Genomic DNA, 22,859 nt, shown 5'->3' on the forward strand with positions numbered 1-22,859 from the left:
GAAACTATGAGTAATACTCTTTGAGACTCAGTAATGAGTATAATGTGGATATTAGAGATAATGTGCATGAAAAATGAAAATACTTATTGATTCCCCAATGTATAATTTTTAATTTGTGTGTGCTTTTTAAAAAGAAGTATCAATTATGTATATGGCCTATTCTTTAAAGCTAAGGAGGAGAATATTTTTCTCTGTAGTACCACAGATCCTTGGGGATAGGGAACAAAAAAATTGAAGGCCAACATATGTGAAAGAAAACCAATTAACTTGAGAAAAGGTGGCTATTGTTTTTCTTATTTCTTTGTTTTTGGAGAATTAAATTAATAAATTTACTTTCTTTTTTCTTGAAGAGTTATAAACATATTATAAGACAGAATATGAATATGTTTAATAACAGTCTAAGTTAATTTCTTTTTTGTTTCTCAATTTCTTGTGAAAGATCTGACCTTAGAACAAAGAATTTGTGGTGAAAGATTTTAGTTTTTGTTTGTTTGTTTGTTTGTTTGGCTTTTACAATCTAGTTATTTCCATTATTAATCTCAGAGATTCTTGGGGCTGAGGAAAGCCAAGTGGCTTCAGATCCATATAACCCTTTGCAATTCATTGGACTGTAATTTTCAATATGTTTTGAAGAAGACTATCCTTTAAAAAAATTTTTTTTTACCATTTATTTTTGGATAGAATGCTGTGCCTAGAAGTCAGGAAGATCTGAGGTCAAATCCAGCATCAGATACCTGGGCAAGTCTCTTAACCCTATTTGCCTCAGTTTTCTCATAAGCAAAATGAGTTAGAGAAGGAAATAGAAAGCCATTCTAATTATCTGTGCCAAGAAAACTCCAAATGGAGTCATAAAGAATTTGACATAATTGAAATGACTGAATAACAAATATCAAACTTTGCTTTAAAAACCATTCAAAAACTAGATTAAGTAGACACAAGAATAGTATATTAAAGCAACTTCAAAGTTCAGATATAATAAAAACTAGAGGAATGCTCATTGATGTTTAAGTTCTTTAAAACTAATATCAAATATGAAGTATCTTTTAAGTTTATATTATGAAACTGAATTATGTACAAAAATGTGAACAAAGATATAAATATCATTCTTTTTTGGTAAGATGTTCCTTTACTACCATTCAATTGTGAGCTTGTTTTTTAACTGTGGATAGATCATTTTCATATTGGGAAATGTTATCAGTACATGCTAAAGCTAAGAAAACATATTAAATAAGGAGACATAAAACATAATAGGAAAAGTATAGATAAAACCAAATGTACCTCGAGGAATCTGTGAATATGTTAATGTAATTATAAAAAATTGATGAATCACTTCATAAGGTACATAAAATTGGTAGAAGTGCTAAAGGTACAGACATTATTGTAGGCCTTTTTAATATTAAAAAAAGTCTAAAACCTCTGTGTCCTTTTCCTGAACTAAATAAAAAATTATGAGTATAACATGCATATCTTGAGGTAATTCTTGATCAGGATATTAGTAAGAAATAGGCAATATATTTTTAAAAAATAAAAGAATTCAATATTCTTCCATAATTATGTTTTGAACAAAAAAGTATCTTAAAGGATCTCGGCCAATAAAAATGTCTCCCATGCATATACAAACTAATAATATTCCAGAAAGTTTAATAGAGAAAAATTTATTTGATGACCTTCTGATATTTAGTATCTCATAAAATATAAAATAGGAAGATATGTTTTGTGTTCATGAAGGAGATATAAGATGTTTCTGTTATGCGTAATATAGTATTTCTATCAATCCTTAGAATGTTGTTGAATCTCTCTAATATAGTTCATTACCACTCAGGAAAAAAAAAATTGGTTTAACTATCTACATGTGAAAAATCAAGAGAACGAAGAATACCTATTTTTTTAGACTTTAGATTATACCATAGAATGAGATGTATAATGCATAAAACTTATTCATTAAAATACACATTGGGAAAGTTAACTACAAATGGAGAGCAAATTTGTGGGAGAGATTGATTGAGCTATGAAAAATTGCAAAACTCATGTATTGGCCATAAATACCTTACTGCAACAAAAACTAGACTTTTTAGTACCCATAAATAATCTGCCATGATGATTTTGTCATGAAATAATATAGTCTCTGAAGAATTAAAATTGAGTGTCATTCAGAAGGCATTTGATAGGTAAACTACAATATGGAACAATAAAGAACCACTAAGGAAAAAAAAGAAAAAAGCATGCCATCAAAAAAACTTAAGTTAAAACACACACACACACACACACACACACACACACACACACAGACGTATTGCTTGGATGGCCAGAATAAGAAATAACTGTAAGCCAGCCTTTACACTTCACTGGTATCCTTAAGGAAGAGTGAGGAAGTCCTTAATATGTTGGGTGAACTCTAGATGAACTTCTGTGGGGATATAGATGAGAAGAATACTGCATAGGCAAGTGTGGATGGAAGGCAATTTCATTCCTGGACAGAATATACACACTGGTGAGATCAAAGAACCATTTGGATATTTGAGTAACAGGAAGAGGTTATTGAAATCTAAAAACTTGGAAACTAACTGACTTCTTTATTTCCTATTTCATCCAGCTGAATTCAACATTTAAAAAGTGTACAAGGTACAGTAATAAAAATATCTCCTATTACCAGAGGTTAAGTGTTAAGACATAAGCATAAGTATAGGAATGAGTATGCTTAAGAGTTCTCAGATAACAAGGAGTATGATTGGTGTATATTCTTGTATAAATGATCCAGGAAATACTTTAGAAATGTTTCCTGATAAGGTTATCCTTGTTTCTATGTTTCCTTGACCAATTGTCAAACATGAAAGAAAATGACTACTTTTGAATCCTGGATTAGTTAATTAGAGCTAATAATTATTAATATTAGAATAATCACTTTCCCCCATGTCCTACCATTCCCAATTAAGAATTTCTTTTGTCCATATAAAAATCTGCATTTACAGAGTATGAATATGATACATACATATCTATGTTTATTTATATATGCATATATATTCATATGTATGTTTGTATGTATAATTTTTGCACGTGGCTGAATGGAGCCCTAACTTTAGTTAGAGACTTTGCTTGAAATTGGTACACTTATAATTCTCAAAATATAATTACATGTTTGTTTTAGTGTCCTTATTAACCATATAAAAACTCAAACTAAGAGAGTCTAGTAATTTAGGCTTTACAACTGGTAAATTATTCTATGTATAGTAACAGACATGCCATAGAAATAAAGTGCAAGAAACATAAAAATGAAATCACTATACTTCTAACTCAGTATGTAGCATTTAAGAAGAAATGTATTTGCCCTTGCTGATTTTAACATTGGGAATAAAAGGTACACTTTAGTTATCATAACTATCAGTCAATTCGATATAATTATGTTGCTATAAAAATGGCTGTGTTACTATATGATGGGATTGAAGCCCACTGGAGAACCTATAATATTAAGAAAAACGTGTTATGGAAAAAATGTTCTAAATTGTATAGGTTGTTATACTATGTTACTGTTTAAATAAATGCATAACTAGTTTAGAGGGATCTGAGGAATCTCTAGATTCTTGGAAAGTGTGTCATGAGAATTTCCATAGCCATAATATTATGGGAAACATTAAGTAAAATAACTGAAAAATTATTTAATATACACAAAATCAATATTTCAGGAAGATAATTCAAACCAAACAATTAGGCTTTATAGTCATTTTGTAAGGAAGAAAAATGTAGACTTTCCAAACATGTTGTGCAGATACACTGAAATAAAATTAAATATTAATAGGCAGTAGTACCAAAATACATGTGCGATGCCTATGGATAATATACACATATCACCACACATTTGCACTTCCCCAATGTACATGTAAACAAATATATATGTGTTTGGATGTGGCAGTAGGAAGTACTTATTAAAAACTAGGTAGATGGACAGATATGTATATTATACATTCTATATAAAATCTTTACATAATACTTAAGAAATTTGCTATTATCCCCCCTTTAAAAATAAGATTGTAGTAAATCCATTAGTATTTATAGATACTTATGTTCACATATGTCTACAGTCTACATAAATATACATAATCAAAATGTGATATAAAGAGCAGATAAAAACTAGCTGTAGAATATGTACTGAAATATTCCTAGGTATATAGATGTATGGAAATTGCATAATATAAGCATGACAACGTATAGAGTGCATACTTGCAATTTGTGATTTTTCAGTAAAAGTATGAGTTTGACAAAATATATTCCTATTTCTTACCTACATTTCCAGTCATTAGGTACGAATTCTGAAAGTCCATCATCCCCATTCCAACAATGTGTATAAAATCTTCAATCACCTGCATTAATTCTATGGAGCCTGGGTAGATCTACAGAAAGAAGCAAAACAATATGAAAAATAGTACTGTCTCCTATAACTCCAGTAGCATCAATTCCATTCTATTTTAAGAAAGTCAGAGCAGTTTGGTATTAAAGAAGTTTATAAACCAATGGTTTGAGCTATTAACAGAAAAGAAGCCAGTGTTATTACAGTAAGTAGAACTTTATAGCAATATTTAACAATGATTAATCATCCATGATAAAAAACAAACAAACAAAAACACAGAGAGAGACACATTTAAGAGTTGTCAACTCAGAAACAAGCAAACAAACAACTGTCAATGGATATGTTACTGCAATTATTAAACACAATGTTGAAGAAAAACAGAATTCGGTCTTTAATTTTAGCTTTTAATTTTAGTGTCATGCTTGCTCATAGGTGGGGTAGAGAACAAAAGGAAAGGAGAGTCATTTCCAAAAATAAAGCAATTAAGATACAGCAAGTCTAGAATTCCCTTTACTTTCCTAAGTTTATGTACCTAAATGACCTTTTTTTTTTTCCTAAAGTGGCCTGATGCCAACAAAAGTAGAGTTTTACTAGAAAAATAAGGGGGATGACTATATGGCATAGTGAATAGAATACTAGTCTTGAAGTCAGGAAGACCTGACTAAAAATCCAGCCTCAGACATTTAATGACTCTGTGACCTTGGGCAAGTCATTACTTTCTACTTTCTAAAATAGGCACATAGCAACTAATTCTGTGATTGTTACCAAAATAAAATGAAATAATATTTATAAAGCTCTATGCAGACCAAAATGCTAGTTATTTCTTGCTGCTGCTATTATCATCATTATTATTGCTAGCTTTTAATATTCATAACTAATTAAGCAATAAACAATTTTATCTTTAAGGATCATTACTTTGTTCCTACTGCAACTAGATAATAAAATTACATGAAGGATAAATATTTGAATTTAGATATTTTACTTTGGTCATTCTTCACCATGAGGCAGAATAGGGTAATGCAGAGAGCACTGATTTCAGAGCTTGGAAACACCTTTGTTTAAGCTCCAACTCTGACACATAATGACTGTGTGACCCTTGGCAACTCACAATCTCTCAGTGTTCTAAGCATCAAACCTACATATTAAAGAAAAAGTGTTGACCTGATTTAGGTGGAAGAAATTTCTTTATCTTTGAGTTCCCTATATTAATGAAATAATAGATTTAGCACTATCACTGTCTTTACTCTTCTCCACTGCAATTTCTCACTTGCTCTAAAATAAGTGCTTTATTTCCACATTGGGTTATATGAATTTGCAAAATCATATAGAAGGTTATGAAAGATATTGACCAGTGGCAAAGAATATAGTGCTGATACTAAAGAGTTCTGGTAGGAATAGAGTTTGGACAGAGTAATTAGTAGGCACTCTATTTGTATATACTTGGAAGATGGTTTTTACTTAATCACATTAGCCTGAAAGGTCTCTACAGACTCTACTTCTGGAAAATACTACCGTGAAAATCATTCAACATTATTTACCAGCATATCCAAACCTTACAGAGATAAATGCACTCTCTGACTGACTTGAACATATGGCACATAAGGATACAAATGAATTAATTGGGTCATTGCCAAAGTGACTTATCATGCCAACAGTCCATAAAAGAACACTTTCTAGAGCATGACCTTTTCTCATAATAGTGTGTTTTCTAAATCAGTAATAGAATTTTGGAGTCGGATGGATCCTTGGAGACCACCTTTCTTTAACCTCTTTATAGAAAATGTAAGCAGAGAAAGTGTAAGTGCCTTTTAAAGATATAACGACTAACAGGTAGCAGAATTGAGATTAGAACTCAGTTCTTTTTATTCCAAGGCTTGAAAACAAAGCCATTGTCCTTTCTCAACTTCAAAAAATTATTACTTTGGGGCAGCTAGATGATACAGTGTGTAGAGCACCAACTCTGGAGTCAGGTGGGCCTGGGTTTAGGAGGATCAGATTTTGTATGCTTAATATTCACTAGCTGTGTGATCTTAGACAAGTCAATTAACCCCAATTGCCTATAGGGGAAAAAAAATCACTTCCTTTCAAATAATGTTAATTTCTATGAGCATATATACTGTTTAGTATATATGCATGAGAAATTAGATATGCATGAGAGAGCTGAATTTTAAGCTCACTGCACTTTGCATCTGCTGTTCTGCCTGGTTAAATTAGTACTAAACTATTCCTTTCAGCATAAACTTATCACTTCCAAACTCAAAACCATTCAATCAAGTTTTAGCACCGCTAAATCAAACCTCCTTTCCTCTCTGACTAGAAGGCTAGGCAGAATACCAAATTTCTCACAACGCCTTTTTTTTTTATATATATAGAAGGCAAAAAGGGATTCTCAGATTATTTCACTTTGCATTTCCTACTTTGCCTAGTTTCAACTCCATAGAACACCTCCTGATGCTCTTTCTCCCCCTATTCTCTGATTTCCTGTGTCATTTTATATATTGCCTCCTTCACAATGTAAACTCTTTAAAGTCAGGGACCATCTTTCTTTTTTGAATTAATTTTGTCCCCAGCCTGGTACATAGTAGGCACTTAACAATTGTTTATTGAATTAGATTAGATTAAAAAAATAATAATCTCATAGTCAAGAAGATGTGGATACCAGCTCTACTTTGGACCAACAATGATATTTGATCCTGAGTAAGTTATTTAACCTTTCAGGGTTCCAAGCAACTTATATTCCAAGTTGCAGAAATGTTGTTTATTAGGCAGAGTTTCTTCATTAGAAATTCCATACAACAATGTTATCATATATGACATTTCATGTAGAAGAGATTTTAAAATGAAGAATTTTTTTTTTTGCTATTGTTTGGGATCCCTTCTCTCTCTCTCTCTCTCTCTCTCTCTCTCTCTCTCTCTCTCTCTCTCTCTCTCTCTCTCTAACACACACACACACACACACACACACACACACACACACACACACACACACACACACACACTCTTTCTCTTTTTCTGTCTCTGTCTCTCATTCTCTCTCTCTTTACCTATCTCTTAAAAGGCAGAGTATCAATCATGTGCCAACCTAAGAAAACTTGGAGGTAAGTCTTCTCACTAAAATCTCTTATTCTTTAGTCATTTATACAACAAATTGGGAATGTTGGTATATGAGTTTTCATATGTAATACTAAATCTTTTTTAGCACAGTTACAAAACAGTTTTTTAGAAGTATTTATTATATTTATTTTAAAATAAAATTAAACATTTTTTTCTGGAAGGCAATAAACAGACTCCTTATTGATTCAAATAAAAAATAATTGGATAGATTATAGATTTAGAGATTTGAACTGACAACAAGAAGTCCTGTTCCCATTTATCATTGGTACATATTGAGAATCTCATAGTAAACCATGAATCAGATGAATTGTAGCCTTGTTTTAAATAATTTTATATATTTGTTCTAAATATGCCCATATTTAGTGGTCTCCAGGGCTCTAGAAGGAGGATATATCTAGAAACTCAAACATTTACTTACAGCAAATGAGGTTTGCCAGTGAAAGGATGCCATATACAAATGCATAATTCAAATCAGTAGAAAAAAATAAAAATTCAGCATCTCAATAAAAGAAAATTTATTGATATGGTACATGGAATTTGTACATGGGACTTTATTAGAGACCTCTATAACATGAATATTCACAAACAGAGATTAAAAGTTATATTAAAAGGCATTGACTTATTAACTCTTTTCTTTGTCATAATGGAAAAACATTATTTAACTTCCTAAAACAGAGCAGGCCATATCTCCTAATACCATGTTAGATGGGGGCTTTCACAGAACAAAGATGAATAAATTCCCACAAATGCTGTTTAAGGGGAAGAGGGAAGTTATAAAATTACTTTTGAATAGTACCTTTATTTAGGTCTTATAAAAATATAAATAATTCATGAATCACAGTAGAAATCAAAAATTGTGTAATTTCTCATTATTCTTCTGGTCAAGTTTTTATTTCCTTTACCTAGTAACCACTATCACCATAAAAAAAAAATAAGATTGACAATCTTAGTTTAATTTTTCAATCTTCAGTTTTTAATTACTAATATGGTATACAGAAAATTTTCCTTAGCATTTAACTAAATTTGAAAATTTTTAAGAATTAATTCATCTAAAAAATGGTGTACAATGCTAAATTTTATCTTTTTCATGTACTTGGAAAATCATAATTTTCTATGAAAACAATTTTTAAAAGTACTCTGAAAATTAAATAATTTTACTTGATTTTAGAAGAAAAAACCATCTACTCTTATGTAGATATAAAGCCACTGGAAGAGATATATCTACCTCATACAAGGCTCACAAAATATCATTTTTAAGTTTGCATTGTCAATTATTAGTATTTAATAATAGAAGAAATGAATCCATTTAGATCACTTTTCTTTCTGAAATGTTTGTTTTTAATATAACAACCTATTCCTTTGTAGGTTCTCACCCATGTTTTACATGATAAAGAAAATTTATTGATATTTATATAGTTACTGACTTTCAATGAAAATTCTAGTGTAATGCTTTATGGAGGTGATCCTGCTTCTGGTTTCTAAAAGATTTGTAATCAGTGAAGTGCAATCTCTGATAGATTTCATGTATATGACTAGCCAACAAATGAATCTTTGTTATTGAAAGTTTAGTCTGGTGAAATTTGTGAGACTTATCATCAGAAGGCTGTCCAAGAATGAGTGATTTTTAAGCCATGATCTACCTGCTAAAGATGGATAGGAGTAAGGTTGGAAGTACCATTCCTGCAAAATTGATAAATGCTTTTTAAGACAAAATTGTTGTGGATAACTAGGTAAATGGAAAGTAGAAGAAAGACACATTTAACACAGACATATAAGGCCAATAATATGCTACTAAAAGTCTGAAAAAGGGCAAGAAAATTCAAAAGCAAATGTTCTTGTTTGGGCTCTCCTTCACCTTTACAAATCTCAGATCAATGTAAAGAGTTGCACGCTTTTTTATTAGATTATAACTCAATTTTAAATACCAAAGATAAGTAGTCAAAATCAAAATATCCTGCCAGCATTTTTCTGTTTGATTTTAAAGTAATCAATTTTTCTTTCTTTCATGATTCTGCAGCAACAGAATTCATCCCTAAAATAATTAAATTACTGAAATTAGGTAAATCTCTTCAGGACTCTAAAGTGGTCTTCAGCAAAATGTGTGGTATCAGGTCATTACTTGATAATAATCACCTTGTCAAAAATCTGCATGATTTTATAGGATCAAATCTGAAAGGTAGAATAGAGATTACTTAGTTCAAGTCATTGCTTTATGCATGGGGAAATTGAAACCCAGAGAGGCTGAGATACTTGCCTAAGGTCACACAGCAGTGTAACTACCTAAATTAGAATTTTGAACCTAAGCCCTCTGGTTCACTATAGTGTTCTTTCCACTGAAGTTAGGTGCTCCTTTTTCTCTTTCCTCTTTTGTTTCCTACAATTAATATCCCCCAAAATAATTAAATATTTAATTTCAAGACTAATGTTTACAACTTTAATTGGACAATATTATTAAAAGCATCCAAATTCATCTTACCTGTTGTGCATCTTCCCATTTTTCTTTGTTTTCTTCATCTAGAAGGTTGCTAACTATTTGAAAGAAGTTCTGTAAATTAAAATGGGGATGGCATTAAATGAGGCATTCTTCCTTAAACAATATTCATTTGAGCTGGTCCTATACAGAAGTTCTAACTAATCAATATATAATATTAGATGATCTATAAGGTTCTTTCTAAATCTAAAATTACATGATTTTTATAGGCTTTGTACATCTCAGTATATTTATACTTAAAAAGTTTCCTGTTTCTGCTCATATTTCATATGTTCTATTATATCCTCTACTGTGTTTTAAAATGACTACATAATCATTCATTTTTATTCTTCCTATATAATAATTCTACAACACATTTTGGTAAGAGTAATATTTTGTTTTTTTGTTTTTTTTTTTTCTCTTCAGGAGCAGGGATTCCTTTGTAGGAAAGAATTTATGTTATCGCCATGTCCCCATCTGACTAAAATAGTTGGAGTTAAGGTTCAAAGTTGCTTTATAAGTAATAATAATAGCTAACATTTTATTAAAGTTAACACAGTATAAATATAAAATCTCATTTTATTTTCACAACAAATCTGAGAGGCAAGAGCCATTATTATTCCCATTTTACAGATGAGGAAGTATTTTAGTAACTTGCTCAAGTTCACATAGTTCAGATACTTTTCTACTTTTTTGTAGATACTTTGTAAACTTCAGATTAATGAATCTGAACTCATCTTTCTTATTCCAGGTCCAGCACTATCCACTCTGCCAGCTAGCTGTTTAAATAAATTCACCCGCTTTTCTTTTCTTTTTTAATATGTAAACCAATATCCTTTGATATTATAAAAATACTTCATTTAATCAACCTTTACTATGTACATTTCTTATCACTTCCAAATTACAAATATGGTTCCATTTAGAATTTTATTTCTAATGACCCTTTCAATATATCAATATATCAATAATTAATTTCTCTCTTTATACGATGTAGACATTTTTACTATTTAATACCCCTCTTTTCTGTGACACCTTTCCACTATTTCTTTCCCATTAATCCTGTAAAACCCCCTGTCAAAGTCCTAGCTGGTCATAAAGCTACCTGGGATTTATATTTCTTTCCTATTTGGGAAGAAAGAAAAAAAAAACAGACTTCTTGGAGGAAACTGGGGGTGGAAGAGATTTTTTTGCCTACAGGGAAGGTATGAGTCTCTAAATTCTTCAGGAGAGAAAAATAAAGTGGTGTTCACTCCTTGGCATCAGCACTATTGGAGCAGCAGGTGTCTTTCTTCTTCCTATTACTCCCATTTCTTTCCTTTCTCTTATTCCTCTTATTGACTTCTCTATTTTCATCAGTTTCCCACCATCCTAGTCTTGGTCTTGGGCCTTTTCACTGAACCACTGTTAGTGGCTACTAATAAATACATGAAAATTTTATTTTTTGCCTAGTTTAATGTTAGCCTAGCTAAGATTTGGTATTATCTTCACTTAATAGTGTTTTGAATGCCCAGTAGTTTCCTCTTAATAATACACATTTACTGTAATTATTGTTAATATCCATGTGTTTCTATTGTTTGTTGATATAAGCCCTGTAAGTAGGTTGTGAGAAAGGGATTTCAATGGAAATAAATACAGATATAAAATACTTCACTTAGTGGTTGGATAACCCAGCCTAGAAACAGCCCTCCTTTTAAAAAAATATTTTATCTATAATGTTTGATCAAGGTTGAAAGTATGTCAACATGTTTTTAGAAGGGGCATTTCTAGGAATAAAGTAAGGAGGGTCAATGAGCTACATAAGGGTTTTAAGACTACAAAGTATGTCTCTATCTCTTCTAAGTCACATTTGGATAGTATTTGTTTGATAAAAGAATGGCTTACTCTTTTGAGCTCCTTTTTATTCAAGTCTACCTTCTCTAGCCAACAATTCAACATCTAATATCTGGATAGAATAATTGATTCTTATGGATTCAGCCTTTATATATACCAGATATACAAAAAATATATACTATGCACACAGAGTTTTGTAGAAATTATAAAGTATGTGTAATGGTATGGTGGAATAGACAAAAGCTTATAATCAAGTTAATTGATAGTCAGATCAACTATTCCTTTTCTTATCCATTTGGAATGATATCAGAAATTTTGAAGGTGCTATAGAAAAGTAACAGAAAAAAATTTATAAATTTTTTTATCCTCTTTTCCATCTCTAGTGTCCCCAAATCAGATTCTTAATTAAGTTCACCTTGGTGATTTTAGAAGAAAAACAAAGATGCTTCATTTCCTCTATCCTTGTGGCTTAAAGCTGTTAAGTCTATATTTAATTGTTCTATTTATATTATTACCATTTATTTTAATAGTTCTTAGGATATCACGTGTTGAAACATTAAGTCCTAACCTCTACAAAAGTTACAGAAATATTTTATGCTACATGTTTTCACAAGTTCAGTCTTGTTTTTAGAACTATTTTCAATTCCTTTAACTTTTCTTCAGTTTTTTTCCCTTTTACTATTAATGAATGTTAGGAAATTATTTTTTATTCAATATTCCTTAATTTCTTTTTTTAAATTTTTTTTAGTTTTATAATTATAAATTTTTGACAGTACATATGCATGAGCAATTTTTTTTAAATAACATTATCCCTTGTATTCATTTTTCCAAATTATCCCCTCCCTCCCTCTACTCCCTCCCCTAGATGACAGGCAATCCCATACATTTTACATGTATTACAATATAATCTAGATACAATATATGTATGTAAATCCCATTTTCTTGTTGCACATTAAGGATTAGATTCCAAAGGTGTAAGTAACCTGGGTAGATAGACAGTAGTGCTAACAATTTACATTCACTTCCCAGTGTTCCTAATCTGGGTGTAGTTGTTTCTGTCCATCATTGATCAACTGGAAGTGAGTTGGATCTTCTTTATGTTGAAGATATCCACTTCCATCAGAATATATCTTCATACAACATTGAAGTGTACAGTGATCTTCTGGTTCTATTCATTTCACTCAGCATCAGTTGATTTAAGTCTCTCCAGGCCTCTCTGTATTCCTCCTGCTGGTCATTTCTTACAGAGCAATAATATTCCATAACATTCATATACCATAATTTACCCAACCATTCTCCAATTGATGGACATCCATTCATCTTCCAGTTTCTAACCACTACGAAAAGAGCTGCCACAAACATTTTGGCACATACAGGTCCCTTTCCCCTCCTCAGTATTTCTTTGGGATATAAGTCCAATAGCAGAAATGCTGGATAAAGGGGTATGCACAGTTTAATAACTTTTTGGGCATAGTTTCAAATTGCTCTCCAGAATGGCCGGATTCTTTCACAACTCCACCAACAATGTATTAGTGTCCCAGTTTTCCCACATCCCCTCCAACATTCATCATTATTTGTTCCTGTCATCTTAGCCAATCTGACAGGTGTGTAGTGGTATCTCAGAGTTGTCTTAATTTGCATCTCTCTGATCAGTTGTGATTTGGAACACTCTTTCATATGAGTGGATATAATTTCAATTTCATCATCTGAGAATTGTCTGTTCATATCCTTTGACCATTTATCAATTGGAGAATGGTTTGATTTCTTATAAATTAGGGTCAGTTCTCTATAGATTTTAGAAATGAGACCTTTATCAGAATCTTTAACTATTAAACTATTTTCCCAATTTGTTACTTCCTTTCTAATCTTGTATTAGTATTGTTTGTACAGAAACTTTTTAGTTTGATGTAATCAAAATCTTCTATTTTGTGATCAATAAATGATCTTTAGTTCTCCTCTAGTCATAAATTCCTTCCTCCTCCACAGGTCTGAGAGGTAGACTATTCTCTGTTCCTCTAATCTATTTATGATCTCATTCTTTATGCCTAAATCATGGACAAGCTTTGATCTTATCTTGGTATATAGTGTTAAGTGTGGATCCATATCTAATTTCTGCCATACTAATTTCCAGTTTTCCCAACAGTTTTTTTTCAAATAATGAATTCTTATCCCAAATGTTGGTATCTTTGGGTTTGTCAAACATTAGATTGCTATAGTTGTACCCTATTTTGTCCTGTGTATCTAATCTGTTCCACTGATCGACTGGTCTATTTCTTAGCCAATACCAAATGGTTTTGGTGACTGCTGCTTTATAATATAGTTTTAGATCAGGTACACCTAGACCACCTTCATCTGACTTTTTTTTTTCATTAGTTCTCTTGCAATTCTCGACCTTTTATTCTTCCATATGAATTTTGTTGTTATTTTTTCTAGGTCATTAAAATAGTTTCTTGGGAGTCTGATTGGTATAGCACTAAATAAATAGATTAGTTTAAGGAGTATTGTCATCTTTATTATATTCGCTCGGCTTATCCAAGACCACTGAATGTCTTTCCAATTATTTAAATCTGACTTAATTTTTGTGGCAAGTGTTTCATAATTTTGCTCATATAATTCCTGACTCTCCTGTGGTAGATATATAGCCAAATATTTTATACTATCGACCGTTATTTGGAATGGAATTTCTCTTTGTATCTCTTGCTGTTGCATTGTGTTGGTGATCTATAAAAATGCTGAGAATTTATGTGGATTTATTTTGTATCCTGCAGCTTTGCTAAAATTCTGAATTATTTCTAATAGCTTTTTAGCAGAGTCTTTGGGGTTCTCTAAGTATACCATCATGTCATCTGCAAAAAGTGATAGTTTAATTTCCTCATTTCCTACTCTAATTCCTTGAATCTCTTTCTTGGCTCTTATTGCCGAAGCTAGTGTTTCTAGTACTATATTGAATAGTAATGGTGATAGTGGGCAACCTTGTTTCTCTCCTGTTCTTACTGGGAAAGGGTCGAGTTTATCTCTACTGCATATTATGCTTACTGACGGTTGTAAATATATGCTGCTGATTATTCTAAGGAATAGTCCATTTATTCCTATACTCTCAAGCGTTTTTAATAGGAATGGATGTTGGATTTTATCAAATGCTTTTTCTGCATTTATTGAGATGATCATATGGTTTTATTAATTTGATTATTAATATGGTCAATTATACTAATAGTTTTCCTAATATTAAACCAGCCCTGCATTCCTGGTATAAATCCTACTTGATCATAGTGTATTATTCTGGGGATGATTTTCTGAATTCTTTTTGCTAATATCTTATTTTAAATTTTAGCATCAATATTCATTAAGGAAATTGGTCTATAGTTTTCTTTCTCAGTTTTTGATCTACCTGATTTAGGTATTAGTACCATGTCTGTGTCATAAAAGGAGTTTGGTAGGACTCCTTCATCCCCTACTTTTTCAAATAGTTTATATAACATTGGGGCTAATTGTTCTTTAAATGTTTGGTAGAATTCACATGTAAATCCATCTGGTCCTAGGGATTTTTTCCTGGGGAGTTGATTAATAGCTTGTTCTATTTCTTTTTCTGAAATGGGACTATTTAAGCAATTTGTCTCCTCCTCTGTTAATCTAGGGAGCCTATATTTTTGGAGGAAGTTATCCATTTCACTTAAGTTATCAAATTTATTGGCATAAAATTGGGCAAAGTGACTACTTATTATTTCTCTAATTTCCTCTTCATGGGTGGAAAGATCCCCCTTTCATTTGTAAGACTAACAATTTGATTTTCCTCTGTCCTTTTTCTGATCAGATTTACCAAAGCTTTATCTATTTTATTGGCTTTTTCATAAAACCAACTCTTGGTTTTATTTATTAATTCAATAGTTTTTTTTACTTTCAATATTATTGATTTTCTCCTTTTAATTTTTGTATTTCAAGTTTGATTTTTGGTTGCGGAGTTTTAATTTGGTCTTTTTCTAGCTTGTTAAGTTGCAGGCCCAATTCATTAATCTTCTCTTTCTCTATTTTGTTCAAATAAGCCTCTAAAGATATAAAATTTCCCCTTATTACCACTTTTAATGAATCCAACAGATTTGGTATGATGTCTCATCATTGTCATTATCTTGGGTGAAATTATTAATTGTTTCTATAATTTACTGTTTCACCCAGTCATTCTTTAAGATGAGATTATTCAGTTTCCAATTACTTTTTGGCCTATTTACCCCTAACTTCTTACTGCATGTAGCTTTTATTGCATTGTAAGAAGAAGGCATTTATTATTTCTGCCTTCCTGCATTTAATTTTGAGATCTTTATGTCCTAATATATGGTCAATTTTTGTATAGGTTCCATGAACTGCTGAGAATAAAGTATATTCCTTTCTATTGCCATTCAGTTTTCTCCAAAGGTCTATCATACCTAGTTTTTCTAATATATATTTACTTTTAAAAATTCTTTCTTATTTGTTTTGTGGTTTGATTTGTCTAAATCTGAGAGTACAAGGTTGAGATCTCCCACTATTATAGTTTTACTGCTTATTTCTTCTATCAGTTCTCTTAACTTTTCCTTTAGAAAGTTAGATGCTATACCACTTGGTGCATATATGTTTAGTATTGATATGGCTTCATTGTTTATGCTATCTTTTAGCAGGATATGGTTTCCTTCCTTATCTCTTTTAATTAGGTCAATTTCTGCTTTTGCTTGATCTGAGATAAGGATGACTACCCCTGCTTTTTTGGCTTTACCTGTAGCATAATAGCTTCTGCTCCAACCTTTTCCCTTTACTCTGTATGTATCTCCCTGCTTTAAGTTTGTTTCCTGTAAACAACATATTGTTTGATCCAGTCTGCAATCTGTCTCCATTTGATGGGAGAATTCATCCCATTCACATTTAAGTTAAAATTACTAATTCTGCATTTCCTGCCATCATATTATCCCCAGATTATGCTTTTTCCCTTGACCCCCTGAACCCCTTCCCCAATATTTAATTTATAGAACCCACTTGTGAGGCACAGCCCTCCCTTTTAGTATCCCTCCCTCCTCTTTCCAAGTCCCTTCCCTTATTCCCCTTTTCCTTTTCCCTTTTCCTCTCCCCCCTTTTAATGAGGTGAGAGAGAATTCTCTGAAAAACAAATATATCAATTATTTACTCTTTGAGCCTATTCTGATGAGAGTAAGATTCACACAATGTTCCTCCCCCTCTCTAAATTCCCTCAGATATGGTATATTTTCTATGCCTCTTCCTAGAATGTAGTTTCCCTCTTTTTATCACTCCTTCCCCTTTTTCTGATACTACCCCCTTCCCTTTACTACTCCCCCTTTTTTATATCAGTAAAATCAAATTATCCATGTGGACTTTCTATATATCCACAACAGAGATACAGTTCTCAAGAGTTCTTTTTACCTTTTTCTGTTTCTCTTCAGTCTTGTGGATGTAGGTCAAATTTTTTGTTTAAGTCTGGTTTTTTTGTTAAAAATAAATGGAATTCCTCTGTTTCATTAAATGACCATCTTCTTCCATGGAAGAAAATGCTAAACTTAGCTGGGTAGTTTATTCTTGGTTGCAATCCTTGATCTTTTGCCTTTTGCAATATCAGGTTCCAGGCCCTTCAATCTTTTAATGTGGAGGCAGCCAGATCTTGAGTGACCCTTATTTTGGCCCCTTGATATTTTAATTGCTTTTTTCTAGCTGCTTGCAATATTTTTTCCTTTGTGTGGTAATTCTGCAGCTTAGCCACAATATTCCATGGGGTTCTTTTTTTAGGGTCTTTTTCAGAACGTGTTCAATGAATTCTTTCAATGCCTCTTTTCCCTTCTGTTTCTATTATCTCTGGACAGTTCTCTTTGATGATTTCCTATAAAATAGAATATAGGCTCTTTTTTTTGGTCATAGTTTTCTGGGAAGTCCAATGATCCTGAGATTATCTCTCCTAGTTCTATTTTCCAGGTCTATAGATTTTCCCAGTAAATATTTGATGTATTCTTCAGCTTTTCATTTTTGTTTTGTTTTGTTTTGTTTTGTTTTGTTTTGTTTTGTTTTGTTTGACTAATTCTTGGGTTCTCAATAAATCATTCATTTCTATTTGTTCCATCCTGATCTTTAATGAGTTATTTCCTTCATTCACATTTTTAGTTATTTTTGTATATGCCCAATTGGGTTTTTAAATGAATTATTTTGCTCTATTGAATTTTTTTCCATTTCCCTAATTTTTTAGAGAATTATTTTCTTTTTCCAATTCAGAAATGCTATTTTCTTGAAGATTTTTTATCTTTTCCAATTCAGAAATCCTACTTTTCTGTGATTTTTTAACCTTTTCTAATTCACAAATTTTGTTTCCCTGCATCTCCTGTGAATTCTTTATTTTTTCTAACTCAAATTTCAGAATGTTGTTATTCTCTATCATAGCTTCTCTTTCCTTTCCCCATTTTTCTTCAAACTCTGTTAACTTTTTAATAGTCTCTTCTAGGAAAGAGTTATGTGATGGGGGTAGGTATCATTCCCCTATAGGCTGTTATCTGCTGACTCTCTGCTATTAACTTCCTTGGGGTTGGATACCCGCTCTTTCTCTGTGTAGAAGGAACCAATGGTTCTCTTTAGCTTTTTACTCATATTTAAAAAATCTTTTGGGGTCTGTCCTTGGGGTAAGAAGTTTATTTATTTATTTCTTTACCAGCTTCCTCCCAGACCAGATGGATGCAGTGGCCCCTGTGCCTGATCTAAGAGATAGCTCTGGGAGATAGTTCCCCTCCCCCTCCCTGGAACTGCCTCAGAGGTGATTAGTATGACTGTGCAGTGAGGGTTGCCCAGTGAAGCACCCCGCTGTATGTCCTAGCAACTTCCCTATGGTTTAAGACTGAACAGTAAAGGCAACACAAAGCCCAGCCAATGTGTCCCATGGGGCGTGGATATCAGCAGCTGATGTGAAAAGCCCCTGCGCTCAAATTGGAAGTGTCTGCCCAGAAACTGGGTGCCTATTTCAAAGGTTCTGCTTCTCTGGGACTTCTGAGGCTGAGTTCCACAGCCTCCAGCCAAGCCCGGCACTAGATGTTGCCTCAGGCTGTGTCCATGCTGTTCAAGCTCTTAACTACCCCAAGATGAAGCCCTGGACAGCAGAAAGCGGCTGCACAGTCTTTGCCAAGATCTGTTAGGTCACTTCCAGATTGGAGTGGTTCTAGTATCTGGCTTTATATTTTAAGGTGGGTTGATTTGTCTTCTGAACTGCTGTTTTATAAGCAGAGAAGAGCTAACAGCCTGTGCCAGATTCTTCTATCTCAATGGCTTCTCTAATCCCAGAGTTCTCCCCAGCTCGATCAGAGCAGTGTGCTAGCACCTAACCATCTGTGCTGGCCTTTTTTCTTCCTCCCCTGGGAACCGACCTTTTCTGTTGAAACTCCAGATTCTCTTCAGCTGGTAAGTCGTGATTCCAATCCTTGTGGTTTCTATCAGACCAGCATTATTTTTGAGGCTGATTTAACTAATTGGTAATGAGGGAAGAAGGGAGCTTACAAAACAGTGTATATCTTCTCTGCCATCTTGGCTCCGTCCCCTATTCCTTAATTTCTTATGATCTATTAATTCACTTGGGAGTACTGTGTTAATAAGGCCAAAGATACAAGTCTAATTTCCAGAGAGGACAGTTAGTTTCTCTCTGTTCCATGACTGCATTATTAAATTACCATGACACCACTAACCTCTGCCATATATTTTACAAATATATGCTGTTAAACCAAAACAGCAGGGATCAGGTCCTGCAAATCCATTTCTATAAGTGGAGAACACTCTAAACATGTCCTACTAATATTGAGTTGGTAATATCATCACAGTACATGAAGAATATAACATATATCCCAGCTTCTGGATATCAACTAACCAAACCAAGAATCAAGGCTCAACAAATCATTGACCCAGAAAGGAACTTCCATTAACATAGAAGGGAACTCAAAGACCATCTAGCCCTTCAGTGAGGCGTTAGAGACTAAATGAAATACCCATGATCACTTAATTAACAATTGGAGTTATTTTAGATTAAAAAAAAAAAGACTATTTTGGGCAAAAGTATAAAACAGTAGCTGTTAACTTATAAAACTTCACAACAATGGCCAACAAGCCTAAATAAAACAAAAACAATTATGTTACATCATGTTACAAGGTCAACAATGGTACCCTACTGAAATTAGGGAAGAATGGGAATTGCAAAGAAGATAAATTGTTTCCATTCCCATTTATGTGGAATTTAAGAGTCATCAGTAGCACACTAGGCAACAGTGGCTCTGATAGAGACTATAAGTATCATTTTTCTGGTTCTAATAGCAATTTGCACTGTAGGCTTCCCAGAGCTCAATCATTGCTTCTCATAGCACATCAAATACAAGCTTATAAATGTGCTTCCTGTTGAAAATAAGTATCACATAAGCAGTTCCATGAATCTGACAAAAATTTTCTATTTTAATTTTACGTTCCCTCAAGGCAGGGCCTGTGTCTGCTTCTCCCACATTCATCTAGAACTATGCCCAGCACACAGGAAGTATTCCATAAAAGTTTACTGAATGAATTGCCATTTAATATTTCTATTTTGTTAATATTTATACTGTTGGTGCTAACAATGATGCAATCCCATCAATTTTTTAAAAATATATCACCAGTATGACTGAACACAGTATATTATAAATAGATCAATTTGCTTTGTGTGCTAGATTTTTTTAAGTCAGAGCATTTTTTAAAAATTAATATTTTGAGGGACATAATCTGTTATTTTAAACCATGAGCCTAAGTTTTTGCAAAAAGACAGATTAGATAATATTCTACCAGCATTAAGGCGCTACCTGTTTTATCTTAAACCTCCTACAAAACGTAATATCACCTGATTCTCATAAATGATTGTGAAGAATTAGATCATTGTGGTTACTTCACATAATATATCTGATAACATGTTTTCTTTTTCATCACCAGTTATCAAATCTTTTCCTGGTTTGAGTAATTTATTGTTGTCAAATATTTCTTTTAGTTCCTTCAATATAACCTTTTTACATTCTGGTGACCTGATTTGTGCTTAAAGTCAGATATCCAGGAAGACTAGAAAGCAGTGTACTTTCTTGCCTTCAGGTATCAACCCAAGTTTTTTTCTATTTAGTTTTCTCTTTGTAAAACATGGATCATAACTAATTTCTTTCTTGCTTGCTTCTTATAAATTCTAAGGCAGAAACTACCCTTGTGGTTTCTACAGTCATTATAGGGAATGTCCAGGATGCTAGAAATTTGTTCTCTATTTTTGTCCTGTCCCTTCAGTCCAGTCACATTCTTAATGATCTCACATAGGGTTTTCTTGGCAGATTCACGTTAGCAAATATTGCTCTGCAATAACATTCATGCTAATCAAAAGTCTCTGACATTTAGCAAAATAGATAGCATGCCTAAAGAATCATGCATTCATTGCATTCATTAATATATTAAATTCCATAATCTCTGAGTCAAGGATTCCAATCAATCTAGCTAAAATATCTCTAATGCAAGAGTTACTCTCAATGTTATGTCCTAAGACCTCTACTTCTGGATGGTATGGAAATATGTTACACTTGCATTGAAGTAGGTAGGTGCTACAACTGATAATAGTTGAGTCAGAAAGATCTGAGTTCAAATATGACATTACCAGTATGGTAGAGGTTCTTGTTCAATTAAGAGTTAAAGTAGATAGATTCCCATTCTGACATTGTGGTTTCATGAAATATTTTTTTCAGTCTTTTTTTTTTAGTCATGTCTGATTCTTCATGACAATGTTTGGAGTTTTCTTAGCAAAGTTACTAGTTTTCCATTTCCTTCTCCAGCTCATTTTACAAAAAAGAAAACTGAGGTAAACAGGGTGAAATGATTTGCCCAGGGTCACATAACTAGCAAGTGTCTCAGGCCAGATTTGAACCCAACAAGAAGAGTCTATCTGACTCTAGGCCCCCGCTTAAACAAATAATCATCATACTTAGAAGTCCTAATGGTAAGCAGGAGCCCAGAACATCCATTCATTCACAAGCAACACTTGGACATGCACTTAAGAAATATCACTTATTTCCAACTAACATTTCTAGTTTTCCTGGTCCATTAAGAAACAGAACACAGTTTTACTACTTTTCCTCTACTCTCCTGTCCTTGAAACAAATACAAAGTATTTTTTATATTTTTTCTACAAATTCATTTTCCTTTCTAGTGGTAACAGAGCTCAAGCTGAGAGGAATTCCCTATGGATTATAAAGCTCTATAGATATGAAGTACCACCCCAATATCTTAACTAACTCTTGCCTAACCTTGGAAGCTTAAATTACAGTGAAATCCCTGGGGTCTTGAAAGCTATAGCCATCATGACTCAAACCACCTGTCCTCAAGGGCAACACAAGACATCTTCTTGACCTCATGCAAAAACCTAATAGGTCTCCACGCTTCATACACAAGGTCAGCATTCTGTGATCAAACTTCCTATAGACACATCCTGTTATTCCATGACAAGGAAATTACAATAAACTCCCTCTTCTCTTAAGCCCCAAGGATTGTTTGTCAATCAGCTCATTCCTTTGTTAACTCCCTGAAACATCTTAAGATAGCATGAAGTCTAAGGGCATTCCCAAATAAAGAACTAAAGGTTGTTTTTTTGTTTGTTTGTTTTTGTTATTTTGCTTCTGTACAATTATTGCTTATAGTGATAAGAACCTTCCCCTTCTTGATTCTTTTTCCTCATAAGTTAGAAGCTTCATCTATTATCTGCTTGATCCTTGTAGCCACACTTGTGTGTCAATATTGTTATTAATAAATCTCCACATCATATTTCTGTTGGATCTTATCTCACATCTGTTATGAAACAACACTTGGGGGCCCCAGCCAGTGATTAGCATTTTTGAGTTTCCAAAAGAGACTCCCAGAACTACAGAAGAGGATAGAAGAATGGACTGATCTTCTTTTAGTTTCACAGGAATCAGTCCCTGTTGATGTTCCAGGAACATCATTGTATTATGTCCTCTCCCTACTCAGTTCCCCATTGGGCAATGATGGAATCTGGTAAAATCCTCCAGAGGTAAGAAGTATCATCTCTGGTTCTGTTTTGAGTCTAGGAATTGGGTGAGA

At 32.7% G+C, this 22,859-nt stretch overlaps 1 protein-coding gene across 9 annotated transcripts in view; it reads right to left on the reverse strand.

The window, feature by feature from the left end:
- Positions 1-22,859, reverse strand: part of ADGRB3 (adhesion G protein-coupled receptor B3) — a 919,013-nt gene that overhangs the window by 479,028 nt on the left and 417,126 nt on the right. For 8 of the 9 annotated variants that reach the window (XM_074310585.1, XM_074310582.1, XM_074310581.1 and 5 more), the window contains 2 exons: positions 9,933-10,001; positions 4,277-4,385 (listed from right to left, as the gene is read on the reverse strand). In XM_074310585.1, the coding sequence (XP_074166686.1) occupies positions 4,277-4,385; positions 9,933-10,001 (178 nt within the window). The remainder of the gene's footprint in view (positions 1-4,276; positions 4,386-9,932; positions 10,002-22,859) is intronic. The other variant, XM_074310584.1, reaches the window with a different exon arrangement.

The sequence above is a fragment of the Sminthopsis crassicaudata genome, chromosome 4 (genome assembly GCF_048593235.1).
Source record: "Sminthopsis crassicaudata isolate SCR6 chromosome 4, ASM4859323v1, whole genome shotgun sequence".
Classification (NCBI taxonomy): Eukaryota; Metazoa; Chordata; class Mammalia; order Dasyuromorphia; family Dasyuridae; genus Sminthopsis; species Sminthopsis crassicaudata.